This window comes from Antennarius striatus, chromosome 4, assembly GCF_040054535.1.
Source record: "Antennarius striatus isolate MH-2024 chromosome 4, ASM4005453v1, whole genome shotgun sequence".
In the NCBI taxonomy this organism is placed as follows: domain Eukaryota; kingdom Metazoa; phylum Chordata; class Actinopteri; order Lophiiformes; family Antennariidae; genus Antennarius; species Antennarius striatus.
In genome coordinates this window covers 22,543,244-22,558,775 of record NC_090779.1, presented here as the reverse complement: position 1 = coordinate 22,558,775, position 15,532 = coordinate 22,543,244, and the positions used below count along the sequence as shown (strand labels likewise).

General features: G+C 42.5%; 1 protein-coding gene across 1 annotated transcript; it reads right to left on the bottom strand.

The window, feature by feature from the left end:
* Positions 1–478: 478 nt before the first annotated feature.
* On the bottom strand, positions 479–15,100 carry lamb4 (laminin, beta 4). The gene is made up of 34 exons (XM_068312744.1): positions 15,053–15,100; positions 14,180–14,349; positions 13,408–13,543; positions 12,923–12,996; positions 12,429–12,617; positions 12,212–12,275; positions 11,841–12,055; positions 11,571–11,691; positions 11,124–11,312; positions 10,891–11,046; positions 10,715–10,818; positions 9,854–9,933; positions 9,404–9,656; positions 9,186–9,317; positions 8,905–9,093; positions 8,403–8,515; positions 8,148–8,259; positions 7,863–8,043; positions 7,586–7,729; positions 7,258–7,489; positions 6,767–6,924; positions 6,431–6,655; positions 6,144–6,361; positions 5,408–5,504; positions 4,967–5,336; positions 4,370–4,530; positions 4,009–4,211; positions 3,722–3,919; positions 2,916–3,060; positions 2,517–2,724; positions 1,735–1,870; positions 1,487–1,654; positions 1,101–1,254; positions 479–915 (listed from the first exon to the last, which is right to left on the bottom strand). The coding sequence occupies exons 1-34, from the start codon at positions 15,078–15,080 to the stop codon at positions 776–778; spliced, it is 5,463 nt and encodes a 1,820-aa protein (XP_068168845.1). The 5' UTR covers positions 15,081–15,100; the 3' UTR covers positions 479–775.
* Positions 15,101–15,532: the final 432 nt, after the last annotated feature.

The window sequence follows — 15,532 nt, the reverse complement described above, 5'->3', positions numbered from 1 at the left end:
TATCACAGTTGACTTTCTTATATATCTGAAAGTAATTATTTGAGAAATAGTTGCATTTCATGTTATGGACTTCACTAAAGAGTACTTGGTGTTGCAAATGAGTGTTTGTCTAAGCATGTATTATTAATTAGAATTCTAATAGATCTATTTATATATGACGCTTTTCAAGGAAAAGGATATGTAAGCCTCCGTAGGACATGAAAAATTACATCATAAGGCATGAAGCTCTGATTTCAAAATGAACCCGCTGAAGAGCAAAAAATAAAAAAATAAAAAAATAAAAAATCAATATAGAGTATGAAAACAGAATCTAGCACGTGAAATATAGACAGGAGAAATAGACTGTATGAATAGAAATGATCACGTTTAGGAGATGATGTCATGTAGTAATAAAGTTTAATGTAATGTAGTACTGAATCAACAACATTCAAGTTAAAACAGAATATAATATTCAAAGGAGTTATATGAGTTGTATTAGACTAGTTATGAACACTTGTATCGCAGTATCTGGTACTGCAAGCACTTAACAGTACGTGTTTCAGTAGGTAGTACTCCTTAAAAAAATTCTGATAGCCTGTGTCCAGTCTTTAGTACTTATCATATTAAATATTTTTAGTCTATTCATACTAATCATATTAATGAGGACCACTTTCATTATCTAGAATTCAGTGTTTATTAGGAAGAGTATTTCATTTTGTAGTATTGATGAGAAGCAGTATTTCAATCAGTAGTACTTGTGATGAGCAGTTATCTGGTTTGTAGTACTGAGTAGTATTCATGACGAACAGGTGCTGTATTGTTCTGCTCGTTTGGAGATTTCCTTTCGAATTGAATCCACTGTTTCCAACAACATGGCTACTTCAGCTGCTTTGTCCACCTTGTTCTTCATCAGTTCAAAGATCTTCTTCTCCAGTTCTGACAACACACAGTATACAGTTATTTATATACTCTTGTATATATGTTGTATTACTACTGCCACAGTAGGATAGCTAGTATTTGTTATTCCCATTGCTTCTGTTGCTAAAATATCATTCATGATGATCATTTAAGTGGAAATCATGTAACTGAAATAACTTTTACTACGATCTTAAAAGTACTACCATCTATCTGTCTGCGTTTGTCCTCCATGTCTCTCTTCATCTTCTCCGCCTCATCTATGATGTTCTTTAGTTGTTTCCCAGCTTCACCCTGAACCGTGTGGTTCGTGAATTTCTGCTTGACAAGGTCAAACTGCTTCATCACCTCATCCAGATCCTATCAGTGAGACAGTGACAACACAGTTACACCCCTACACTCCCAGGGCTGACAGATGTTTGTGGTAACTATAGCAACAGTGCAACAGTCAATTAATGTGTTATGCTATGTGAAAGAGTCCAGGTTCATACAGTGAAACAGTTCAGGTTCATATGCTGAAACACTTCAGGTTCACACAGTGAAACAGTCCAGGTTCACACAGTTAAATAGTCCAGGTTAAACAGATCCTCACCTTTTCTGAATCCATGTTCAAAGCGTTGTCTGCAGCCTGACGGGCGTCTCTGGCCATCTGTCTGTTCTGTTCATTTTTCTCCCTCAAGTCGTTGATATCGTTCAGAAAATCTCCAATTGGACGAAATCTTTGTTTTTTTCTTTCGATGTCATCAAGCAGGTCACTAATCTGAAAACAACAGAAAACATATCAAATAAAAGAGGTAGAAGAAAAATCAAAAATATATTGTCTGTGTTTTGGGTCTCAACCTGATCGACTCGGTCTCTGATCATGTCTCTGTCACTGCTGGCTGCATCCAGGTCATCGTTGGCTCGATCCTGAGCCTCCTCTGCCTTATAAAGGTCTCTATTGATCTCTGTCACGTCAATGTTTTTTGTCCGCTCTCTAATAACAGGAAGCAACACAGGTCAGATATCGGATTCATGTGGCCACTGAATCACTTATCAAGTTATGAAATCCGAAAGTACCAGAGGAGGTAAAGTTATCTCCTGTTTTCAACATTTGAGACAGACTGGATTGGGATCTGAGGTGAGATGCTATCTTTTTCATCTCACCTCATATACTCATTATACAATGGTATAAGTGATTTTTTTCTCAGATTTGTTCCTGCATCAAATCCATGATAATAAAGCTGTGTCTGACTTTGTTATCAGGGTTGGTAAAACAAACAGCCTCTAAAGTGATTTACCTGGATATATATACGGACAGTTCTGTCCTATTAGCATATTACACATATTGAAAGTACACAAAAACTGGATGTTTAAAATATGAATTCATAAAAAGTTTCTGATAGTAAAAGTAAATTAAAAATTAAATATCTCTTTGTAAGTTACTTTTATTACTTAAGGGGACAGTATCATGTAAATAAAGCTAATTATTGTGTTTACTACAACACCACATGAATTAAAATGTTCACTTTTTATTCAAAAGCTTTATGTTTTTAGTTTCTCTTTTCAGTATTAAATACTCTATTCAACTAACAGACAGTGAGTGCGTCTTTAAGCATTACATCAGGTTTTCGGACACTGACTTGAGATCTCGTGCTCTCTGCAGCAGGTCCTGGGTGGTGTTGGTGTGATCCTTCAAGTCCTTCAGATTCTTCTGGAAATCGGTGATGTTTGACAACAGATAATTGATCTCATTGATCATTGAGCGAATCTGAGCAGGCGTTCGTGGCAACTGGATTCTCAAAACAGCTGTGGCCATTTGCTCAATGTCCTTTGGAGAAACCATGTCATCTGCACAAAGGAAGCACAGAATATAATTACGTATCAGATGCTCGAGGGCTGCTGTTGAATATTATATCATTTCAATCACATTTACCACTGAAGTTGTTCTGATTTATCTAACTACACATGATGTCTCACGACAGGAGAACCTGAGGCCTCCGGGGGAGGACTGGTTTCATGCAGCGTCACCTGACACTAACCCATCAGGTAGGTTTTGACTCGACGGATGAGATCCTTGGTTTGATTCTTCTCTCTCTCGAAGGAATCCAGGCTGTCATTGACGTGGTCCTGCAGGCCTCTGGCCTGGTCTTCAGTGTCTTGGGCAATCCGTCTGGCATTGTTGACCTGACAGGAAAAAGAACCCCGTGCATTCAAATTCATTGCAATTTATCCATAATTTCACAATTCCACACACAATTCATAAATATCCAAATATGATTGGACCAATAATCAGAGAGAGAGCCCTGAAAGCAGAACTTGGATCCAGACAGCCTGATCTAGAACCTATAGATGGTGTTGTTATGTGAACACACTGTCAGCATCCTCAGAAGCTGCTGAATATGGAGATCTAGAATTTCTTTAGATAAAATCTGAACATTTGAGACAAAAAACTTTTGCTTTCCTCCACAGTTTTCAGGTTCAAATTAAAACAGGAGTTTCGAGATAGCTGGTTGGAGTTTCTGCTTGAGTATGTCTGTGAACTTCCAGATTAGCATCGCTACAACGAGCACAGATTTTACTGAAATTTTATGTCAACATGATGGATGTGAAGTAAAAACTGACGGAGAGAGTTCCAAATCAAGTGACTTATTTAAGATTGTTTAACATACAAATATGCAACGTAGAACAAATATATATATCTATGTTGAGGTTTTGCAGAGTAACATGGCCACAAATAAGATACTGAGCTTAAAATTTTCACCAACCCAATAAACATGGTGTATAATGAGTTATCAACACTTTAATTGATCTAATCATACTGCACAGTTTGTCAGGGAGAACCTGCCTTGTTCTGGGACTCCTGCAGTCCAGACTGGAGGGTATCCAGCAGGTTCTCGGTTCTCTCCGCCGTCTCTGAGGCTTTCTGGCTTTCAGGAACGGCGCCCTCACAGTTTGGACCTCCACACTTCCTTTTTCCCAGATGATCCTGGCACAGAGCGCCACCACATCCAGAACAATTCCCCAGACCCGCTGCTCCACAAACCTGCATCCAACAACACATGGAGCTCAACCATCCGATCATTAATTAATAATCATTATTAATCTTCTGACAGCTAGCACTGATAGGACAACCTTCCTGTTGAGGTCAACCACGCTGAGATCTTTGACCTTCGGCATCACGGGCGCCACGTCTGTTCTGTTGCTGGTCATGTTCAGAAGGCGCTCTGCCTCTCGTCTGGTGTCCATGGAGTCCTCCAAAGATCTGTTGGCGTCCTTCACCTTCTTCTTGTCCAACAGGAAGGATTTATGGTGCTTTTCAATCTCATCTAGAAGTTCTACGACGAGGTCAGAGAGCAAAACAAGTTAAGCTGCTTCTGTCCTTCTTGATTTACAGATTTTCTGTATCAGTTGATGAAATTAATATAAAAGATGTTCTATTAAAACACATGGCTATAAATGTGGTTTTAATAGCCAGTATTGTCTGTTTTCACACCCTCTGGGTCGTCATCCTCGCTGTCAGGATCATTGAAGACATTCTGGTTCAGGAGCTTCAGCAGCGCCTTGAACTTCAGACGAATGTCATCGATTTCAGCATCGAGAAGGGAAGTCGGTGTGATCACAGTCAGGTTGGTGTCAATGGAGTCTTTCAGCTTCCTGTGAGGAGGAAAATGTTTAAGAACAAGGGATCAATAACATCCTTACTTCAATCTCCGTCTCCATGCGTGTGATTGGTCTAGAGATGCTTTCAGTGAACAAAATGATGCCAGTATTTCCCATCTTTCTATAGCAAGATTTTATGCCATGAGAATTAAAGATGTGCCCAATATAAGAACATGCATCCAAGCAGGTGTTATAGTTTGAGGCTGATAATCACAGATGTGTTGCAATAAGCTTGATGTGGCCCCACCCTATGGGGTGTCCAATGGGATGAAGAAATTTTGCTCACCAGAGAAAAAATTGTATTAGTTCCATTTTAAGCATTTTGACATTATTTTTTAAGTCTGTTAAAACATTCAACATTCAGTCAAAACATTCAAATGAACACTTGGCCGATATTCACTTGAACGGAACGAGTTCTTGCAGGACTTACACGATCTTCTTGAACAGCTTCTCCATCTTCTCCACCTCTGAAGGGGAGAGTCCCGTCAGGTTGGAGAGGCTTTCCAGCTTGGAGTGCATCTCAAAAATCTGTTGTTGGTGTGGATTGTTTCCTGGTGGTGGGCCGTCGCCATGGCGAGGGATGAAGGTCCTCATCCTCTCAGAGGCCCGCTGGACATCCTTGACTTGATTGGCCCACAGGTCTGTGCAGGGGTGGCACTCCACGCATTCAGGGAAGGCAGAGTCACGTCCAGGGGCGCACTCGTCACAGAAGATACCAGTGACTCCATCCCGACAGATACACTCGCCTGTTTCAGGGTCACATGACGGACGCTCGGTTCCGTCCATGTTACAGTCACAAGCTGTGAGGGAGAGATGATGAGTTTGAGTGAATTGGAAAAAAATGCATTAAAGACGACATGCTTCTACTCACGGATACACTGCAGGTCTGGATTCCCAAAATGATTCTCTCCACATTCATCACACTGACGTCCTCCAAACTCGGAACGACACGGACACTGTCCCGTCACCTGAACGCATCACCACATGTACTTATTACCACTTTAAGTACTTACTGCTTGCTTGGTAAAGTACATTTTGTATTTATTGCCTTTAATTATAAAAATACTGAGACATGATGGCTGTGATATGAAAGGGTTGTGGCCTGCAGATAGTGTACACTTGTTTATTGGTTGGTTAGTTTTGCATCAGTGTAACTTCTCACTGGTTAGTTTTGTTTGTCTATGGGATTACTTTAAAAGTTATGGATGAAATTTGACAGAATTTTGTAAAGGAGTAGTTTTTTTTAAAGTTTTAAACAAATTCCTGCAAGTTTACAACTTTAATGTCAGAATTTATAAGATTTGAGAATACCTGGATGACTCGTTTAGGCTCAGCATTAAGAGCAGATACAGTACAAGTAGGACACAACAAATTTCTACAAACATAATGAGGACATCTGGCTAAAAATAAAATTGTTATCAATTTCTGTCATTGGGTATCCAAGTGAAATAAACTGTCCTTGTATTTAAGATCACCTCCAAATCTGCTGCTTTTTATTGGTACTTCATAACTTCATCTACTCTCAAACGCTTTTGTTGTTCCTCGCTGCTCTCTAGTGGACGTAAAACGTAACAGCAGTGTCAACGTGAAGGACACAGGGGCCTTGCCTTGTTGCAGATGTTAGAGAAAGAGTTGGTGGGATCACAGCTGCACGGCTGACATCCAGACGCTCCTTCCAGGTTCCAGTATCCGTCCAGACACTCGTCACAGAGGACGCCCACCACCCCCGTCCTGCAGGGACACTGTCCTGTCCTGGAATCGCAAAAACACGGACTCCCCAGAGGACACTGGGTCACCTCGGTCCCCCGCCGCTCACAGGAGCACTCTGGGAAATACATCAATAAGATACAGACACTGTTGTAAAGGAAAGCACTTACAAATTCCTGGTCTCTACCTTTGCAGTCCTGCTCCACAGCGTTGCCATAGTAACCAGGTTTGCACTCTTCGCAGCGGGGTCCCATTGTGTTGTGGAGGCAGCGCAGACATTGCCCGGTCCGGCTGTCGCAGGCGTGGCGGTCGTCTGGGTCGATGTTGTTGTTGCAGGGACACTCTTCGCAACCGGTACCCGGGAAGGCCAAGTTTCCATAGAAACCAGGACTGCACCTTTCACAGCGTGGACCTGAAAGAGTCTCAGTTCAGTCACAACAAAGTGTCCTCAGCGCTATCCAGTATCAAAACCACAAGAAGCCACCTGAGCAGGTGAGACAGGTGAAAAGGTGTCAGCTCATACCTGTGTGCCCCTCCCTGCAGATGCAGGACAGACTGAAGGATTGTGGGTCTTGACGACAGGAAGATGCAAAGAATCGTCCACTGCCTTGAACATCAGGACACAGGCAGGGCTGACAGGGCCGTCTGGATGTGGGGTTGCCATAGTAACCTTCCAGACACCTGCATGAGCAACACAGGTGTGTTACCAACACCAAAGCCTGCAGCTGATTCCATCAGAGTGAAGCTCACTGGTGCATAGGTATTGATCAATTATAGATACATTACTATGTGAGTATTGATGACCAAATATAATTATAGATCAATTATTATATAGGGATTGATGATCAAACATATTTATTGATACATTATTATGTAGGTATTGATGTCCAAACATATTTATGGATATATTATTATGTAGGTATTGATGACCAAACGTATTTATGGATGCAGTATTGTGTAGGTATTGATGACCAAACATATTTGTAGCTGCATTATTATGTAAGTATTGATTACCTGTCACAGCGCGGTCCGGTGGCGTACTCCCTGCAGCTGAGACACTCTCCGTTCTCATCGTCACACACCTCTGACAGTCCGTTACATTCACACGGACGACAGTGAGGGAAACCCCAGAATCCCGTCTGACAGCGGTCACAGCGTCGACCGGTGACCTCCGGGCGACACGCACACTGACCTCTGACCTGATCACACAGCTCTGACAGCGAGCCACGGGGGTCACACTCACACACTGCAAACGACAGAAGAGAACAGTCGTGCAACTGTTTACAGTATCAGAACCTAAGATGGAGAGAATTATCTACTTCACGGAGAAAAAGTTCCTCACGTGTGCAGCCGTCAGGTCCAAAACCAAACGTCAGGGGTGCACAGGTATCACAGCAACGGCCAATCACATTGGGTTTGCATTCACAAATTCCTCCCACTTTACTGCAGGATGGTCCGACAGAGCCGACAACACTGCACCTGCAAGCTGAAATAACAAGAATACAGGAAAAAAAGTAAGCCAATGTTTGTTATTATGTTAATTATTTTCTTATGTGAAAGAATCCAGCTGTGGACTCGTGTTGATCAGCTGAGGTTCATCAGTCATCATAGCCCCTCACCGACTGCTCCACTGTGGATTCGGGCTGACACGCTCTTGATGAGTCCCTCGCACACTTCTGGTAGTGACTCATGTGGACTGAGCTCAGCAGCCAATCCAATGCAGCGAAAGCGGCGAAACGAGTCAAGGTCGCTCTGGGAGCAAAAGTCCTGGACAGACTCGATACTGGGAATTAAACCCATCTAGATAAATATAATAAGAACAATATTTAATCATCCATCAGCATCTGATGCTGTTTTGGGGAGGGCTTTATTAGTCTGAGCTTTAATTAAACAGAATTCCTCACCGAGTCAATCAGGATGTGGGAATCACCAGATCTGGTTTGTTTGTTAAAGATGATGTCCACAAAGTACCGACCGCCTGCATTCAGACACACCGGGGATTCAAGAACACTCCCTCTAAAGACAAACATACAAACAAACAACAAGAGTAAACAAATGACACACAAGCCTGTACAAGAATTTGAATTAACAGGAAGTAAATGAAAGAATTGTTCATTCATTGGTGTCAATGTAAAATCTCTGCCACAGGTGGATCTCACCTGGAGTTTCCGCGAAGCATCAGGGTTTTAGTTCCTGTTGGATCGCTGCGGCAGCCGTCATCCCCCAGCGACACCGGGGTGATGTGGACTGAAGCCAGCCAGTCAGACGAATCCTGACAATTGTTTAAAGATATGTCAGAAATGACCCTCAACCAGAGGAACTTTGAAGGATCAAAAAAAGATTTAAAATAAATTTTTCTTGTTACATATTAATAATTATTTTTCATTTCAGATTCAAATTTGACCATTTTTGTTCATGCCCTTTGCTAAAATTTCAATTCTTTTCCGACTCGCTTACCATTTGGTATTTTGGTATCTACAATGGTTTACGATATTTCCTGCTAGATATTTTCTTTTCAGTTTATAGTTTAAAAAGAAAACATAATTCCAGATGTTCATCTTGTGGAAACTAAAGTCAGCCTTATCTTAACGGTTTATTATACGGAACACAAACCAGGTCAGAACCAGGTACAGAAACAGGACAGCCCTGACAGGTCCTCACCTCAGGCTCAGAGCGAATCACCAGCTGGTAATCCATGGATGTTGGGATGTTATCCACGGTGAACCTAAGCCCTGCCCCTTCTAGCACCCTGACCAATCCCAGGCCGGTCCAGGTGATGGGCTGATCAGGTGTCCTGCGACGTGGAATGATCTGCAGGGCGTGGCCGGGGTCCAGAGGGATGCTGCTCGGCTGTAGAAAACAAAAAAACGTCAGTCACATAGAGGGCTCATCTGATTGGTTTGTAGGTGAGACAGGAGGTGTGACAGGAAGTGACATCCTACCTGTCCCTGTCTCCTCTGGCGTGCATGTCGACGAGTTCTCCGAACTAGAACGACTTGTCCATTACTCAACTTGAAGTCGTAGCCGTGTTCTCTGTAATAGCGCTCACACGTTGGGTTAATACCAAGATTCAGCTGGAAACACACAAAAATACTGCATTTATACAACAGAAATACTGCAAGTGTACACACAGAAAAATTGCCTCTTCAGTGTTACTAACCAGAGGTGAAGATGGCGGAGCTATAGGAGAAGGAGATGGAAGTGGAGAAGGAGGAGGAGATGGAGATGGGGGTGGAGATGGAGGTGGCGTCGGAGGTGATGGAGAAGCAATCTCTGCATGGAGCGGAGCTGCCAGCTCTGCCTCATACAGGAAGTAATCAAGTGAAGGCAGGAAGTACCCAGGAGCGGGGTCAGAGCAGCGGCGACCCACCATATTGGGCAAACAGGGACACTGTCCATCATCTGGAGAACACCTGAGGAGACAGGAAGTCCTCACCTCAGGTCTAGTTTTAAAAACAGACCAATCAGAAAAAGGTGTTTCTGTCTGTCGTCTGCAGAGGACAGGGTGATCTGATAATGACACCAACGTGATCCAGTGTTTGACTATATCTGAGAAAGACAGGGTGTATGTTGTATAAATCAGGATTAATATTTCAGAGCAGAAACTTACATGGTGCCCTGAGCTCCTCCCAGATCACAGTCACAGGGTGAACATTTGAACCCAGAGTTTCCCAAACCCCAGAAACCTGCCTGACCACGGAACACAGACAAACAGAAAACATGAGTTTCTACTAGGTAATAAGGTAATATTTGTTTATATTTATAGATCTGTTTTATTTGACAGAGCTCTCTATCCTCAGTGTCTACATGATGGACTCACTCTGAACTGTGTCACTAGATGTTAGGTGTGATACTGGGAACACTGGGCAGGATGCCGGTTTTAATTTCCTGTCTAACTGGATTCATCACTCAGGAATGTTTGACCTCTGTACTGACGGTACTGAGGAGAGAGAAAGCGACTCTAACTCTGTTAATTGTGGCGACACTCATTAACAATTCCAGAAATATCTGCTGTAGATGTGAACTGGTCCAGGATTACTCATCTAACTTTAGGAACATTTGGTCAAACACAAAATACATCAGTCTATCATATCAGTGAACACTCTCTATTATGTTGTTCTTCTGCCCTCTACTGTTTGTTTTTAATAATCAAGGTTGAGTGAATTTACAGTTTAAAAGCTGCTTCCTCAGATCTTTGAACACATTTGGTGGAAACTCATTGAAAAAGACAGTGAAGCTGGTAATAATAATAATAATAATAATAATAATAATAATAATAATAATAATAATAATAATAATAATAATAATAATAATAATAATAATAATAATAATAATAATAATAATAATAATAATATATTGATATTATTATCTTTAATTATTATTATTATTATTATTGTTGTTGTTAGTAATTTTTTTTAATGATGATGTCAGCATCAGTCTTTTGGAACAACCCATTTTGGAACAAACCTACCAGACATTGATCACACAGCGGTCCAGTTGCCAAACGGTCACATTCACAGCTGCCTGTCTGCTGATTACATGACCCAATGCTTCCCAAAACATGACACCTGCACACTATAAAACACACAAGTTTTTTGTTATAGAATCTTACTGTTGTGTATTTACAAAAAGACTTCAGGTCCCCACCTTGACACCCAGCCGGGTTTTCTTGTCTCAGACTGAAGAAGCCGTATTTGCAGCGATCACAACGTTGACCATCCACGTTCTCTTTACAGATACATTGACCTGTGACGGGGTCACACAGGCCGCCGCCCTGAGAACCGACCGGGTCGCAGTCACATGCTAAAGGACGGTTAGATATCAATGATCAAGTGAAGAGTAATTATTAACACAGATCAGACTGAAAACTGGAAACCTACGTATGCAAGCATGCGGGTCGTCCGTTGATCTCAGTGGATCCTGATAAAGGAAAGGTCGACATCGTTCACACTGAGGCCCCGTCCTGTCATGGCGACAGTCTTCGCACACTCCGCCACTGACACCACCGGTGGCTTCAAACTGAGCGGCGTCAAAGTGACAGGAGTCTGAGTGACCGTGGCAGTTACATCCTGAGAGAGAAAGACCAACAAAGACTCAATGAAAAGTTCAAATGGGGTGGAGAAGAAGTAAGAATCATCAATCAGACGGACAAGAACAAAACAATTTAGTCAGTGAGACAAAAACCTTTTTGATTTGGTAAAAATCAAATTGAACTCTTTGATCATCTGTTCAAACATCCATGTGAATTTTTTATATTCCACCGTAAAGAAACACAAGACTGTCCAGGTTATGTTTTATATCGAAGTGAGGATGAAAATATTTTGTACTCCTGCAGATGTCGGCTGAATTTTCTCCTCCGGGCCTCCAGGGGGAGTCGTGGTGAAAGTCCAGACATCTGTCGCAGTTCTCTCCAGCTGTGTTGTGTTGGCAGACACACCGGCCATGAACCTGAAGTAAAAATACCAACACTTCATCGTACAGAAATACAAAAATGTGAGAGCATTTCTGTATATTTTATTTCTCGTTAAATCACATGACTGTGTCACAGGAAACAGCAGGTCTGAGCAGATCTTCAGAAGCCCCTTTCTGGTGCGTACCATGCCCTCCTGGGTGAAGACGTCCCCCCGTTCCCGGTCCACAGGTGTGCACTGGATGGCGTGTCCATTACAGAAGCAGCTGCCTTGGACCACCATGCTGTAAAGAGCATAGTAATATTTGTCCTGAGGATTCCGCCGCCGTCGACTCAGCAGCGTGTCGCCCAGCGTGAACAGACGAGTGAAGTTCACACGGATGTTTGTCACGGTGATCAGTTCTGAAGATGAAACACAAGTGTTGACATCGATCTGGATCATAAATTATATGAGAATATATGTGTGTGTATGTGTGTGTGTGTGTGTGTGTGTGTGTGTGTGTGTGTGTGTGTGTGTGTGTGTGTGTCAGAGAGTGAGATGCTCTGAGGTCACCTGACCTTGGATGTTGCGTGCGTACGGGTTTTCGATTTCAAATATGGGATCCAATGCTTTCAGCACCACCTGGTGGACAAACAATGAATTACCTCGTGAATTTAATATACTGTATTTAAAAACTCATTATGACAAAATAGCCATGGCTTAAAAATAATAGTATTACAAAGCTATAAAACTGAAAAGAAGTTAGTCTAGTGTTCCAGCAGTGGAATGCAGTACCTCTCCATCAGTTGATGGATCTGATCCTGAGTATCTGCTGTCACAGACCACGTCATCGATGCTATCAGCCGGCTGATTGGACACTGAAGGGAAGTGAAGTGAACAATCTTCTGCGAAATATCGAAAAACCTTCCAACTTTGTCCAAAATCCTTGGAACGCTCCACCAACATGGCTGCTGGACGGAAACTCTACAGCAAAAGAGGTGACATCACTGGACTACTGGTACTCCCAGAATCAAGTACTGGGGTGGTAGTAGTACGTATTCATATAAAGAAATACTTTAATTCTATTAACATTAATAGCAGTAATGATAGTGATAGTGAAGTAGTGATAGTGACACCTGTGGTGGTAGCAGTGTTCATAGCAGCGTTAGCTACTCCAAGACCCTGTTGATCTCAACTGACAAACATAGCTCAATATGAATGGACCAATCAGAGCAGAGGAGTAAGTTAACGTGAGGTTTAATTGGACAACAAAATCAGTGCATGCTTACCTTGAAGGTGAGAACCAGATGACTAAACTGGAACACCGTCTCCAGATCCAGCCTGATGCTGACCTGATGAACACCTGTAGAGAGTCACACAGGTGAGAAACACACAGGTGAGAAACACACAGGTGAGAAACACACAGGTAAGAAACACACAGGTGAGAAACACACAGGTGAGAAACATACAGGTCAGGAACACACAGGTGACAAACACACAGGTGACAAACACACAGGTGAGAAACATACAGGTGAGGAACACACAGGTGACAAACACACAGGTGACAAACACACAGGTGTGAGTCACACAGGTGAGATCGACAGGTGAGAGGTACACAGGTGGGAATTACACAGGTGATCGTCACATTGAGTGACTTAATATTACAAATTATTTTATATATATGTATATTATTGATTATATTGCTAATTAATAAAATATTGATTTACCTACATCAAATAGAGACAGTTTTAACCTCATGGTATTTTAAACTCACCGTTCTCAGACTGCCACCACTTCATTTTCCTCTGAGGGTCAAAGGTTGTGATGGCGTTCTCGATTTGGTGGCTGTTTGGGTTGGAGTAGGGATTGTACGGCAGCCGCGAGTCACATATGAAGCATTTTTGCTCCTCCTGATGGACGACAAAAATTAATCACATTAAACTGAGGCAAACATCTAGAATCAGATCTGATGGATCAAAATATTTTTAGCGATTACCCACAAAATGGAAACGAGCAGTTGAGATAATGGAGTTTACAATTTTAAAATATTCTAATCAGCGTTTCTTACCTTTACGGTACAGATAATACTTCACTTTCATTGTTTTAATAGTGTAAAGAAGTAAATGTGGCAGAAAATATGAAGAAGAGCCTGCATCTACCAAATCAAATCAAGGTTAATAAAACGTTTTACATGTCTGGAATGTGTCTCCGAGAGGAGAAGGTTAAGAGAGGAGAGATGTCGGGGAGAAAAAAGGCAGGAATGAGCAAAAGAATTAATTCCTGAGGGTGGAGAGCGGAGCGTCTTATAATAAAGTGACGGATCAGAACATGTTGGAGTATGGAAGTAAGAGGGCGAGCCAGAAACACGTCAATCAGCCAGAACAGAGGATTAAGCAGAGCGGAGAACTGTGCAGGCCCGAGGGTGAGGTAATGTTCATCAATATGGATCAATACCAATAACTAATGAACCACAGAGGAAGACTTGTATCAGATGTATAGTTTGATCTTTAGCAATGAAAAATTAGTGTCACAGCATGACCTCTGACCTCCAGGTATCCGATGATGCAATAATTTTGTGGTCCATCCAGACCGCAGGTGGACGAGGCCGACAGCTGAGCAGCTCGACCCACCATCAGGTCCCCTAGGTGGGGGCTGCAGGAGCCATCGGGACACTGGAGGTCCTGGAGGTTCTGGAGCTGAGCTGCTGGAAGAAAGACTTCAGAGGGAGAGATGAGAGTAAAAAGTTCTGGAAGTAAAGACAAAGACTTTATACTTTTATCTCAATGGAAACTTCAAAAATGAAGCACGTTGGCATCACAAACATGTGATGTGTGAGGGACACGCCCACAGCCGCACCTACAAATGAAATGCTTCAGTTCCTCCTCGAGTTTGACCTCATGCATTCATGGCAGTGTTTTGCACTGGTGCATGAAACGTCCCTCAAGGTGTGGATGAAGGGTGAGACTGAGGGACGGGAACGCATGCTCTGATTGGTCCGTGACAGATTCAACGAAGCATCAAAGATCGCAAGAGAACAACGAATGCTAAAAAGAAGAGCCGCTATCAGAGCAGAACACATTTGATGATGGAAGGATGGACGGATGATAGCAGCTGGTGCCAAACTGATGGGGCAGGGATATCATAAATACAAAGCAAAGTTAATGGGATGCTGATGATTACTCCAGTAATTAGTCAAATTCTCAAAGGGAGCCCGATGTCTTGCTGAACCTCATTTCTTTACATTGAGATCCACTCAGAGTTCATTGAGAGGAGAAACAAGTGGAAAAATCCTTGAACAAGTGATCACACGTCTACGACGGAGCGATGCAACGCAGCTCCAGAGTGTTCCATCAGCACGCCTGATCCATCCCACCTGGATCAATACACCTCCACCCCACCTTCATCTCCTTCCAACTCACCGGTGATGATGAAGATGATGAAGATCATGGTGGGATATGTCTGACGCCCCCCTGTTGAAACACATGAAGAGGTGATCAATGTAGATTATTGTGAGTGACTCCAGACTAATCTGCAGGATTCACATTCAAACACAGCCTTAATCTGTACTCACAGTGTTAGCGTGTGGCTAACCGCCGGGGCTTACATGATAAAACACGTTCAAAGATCAGACACAAGAGTTTTAATCTAACATGATAGATTATGATCAGTCTGACTGGGTCTGAAGGGGGTCTGAGGCTCTGGTGGTCCAAGAGGGATTCTGGGTGTTGTTGTTTTTTTAAAGATATGAAGACTTTCTAACCTCTGGACTACTGGACTCCAGAGTTTCCAGACTTTCACACCTGAGCACTCCCGGGTCTAGAAATCTAGACCTCCAGACCCTTAGAAATCTGACCGGTATGCTCAATTTAAAGACCCATAGCCCCCCAAGACCTCCAGAT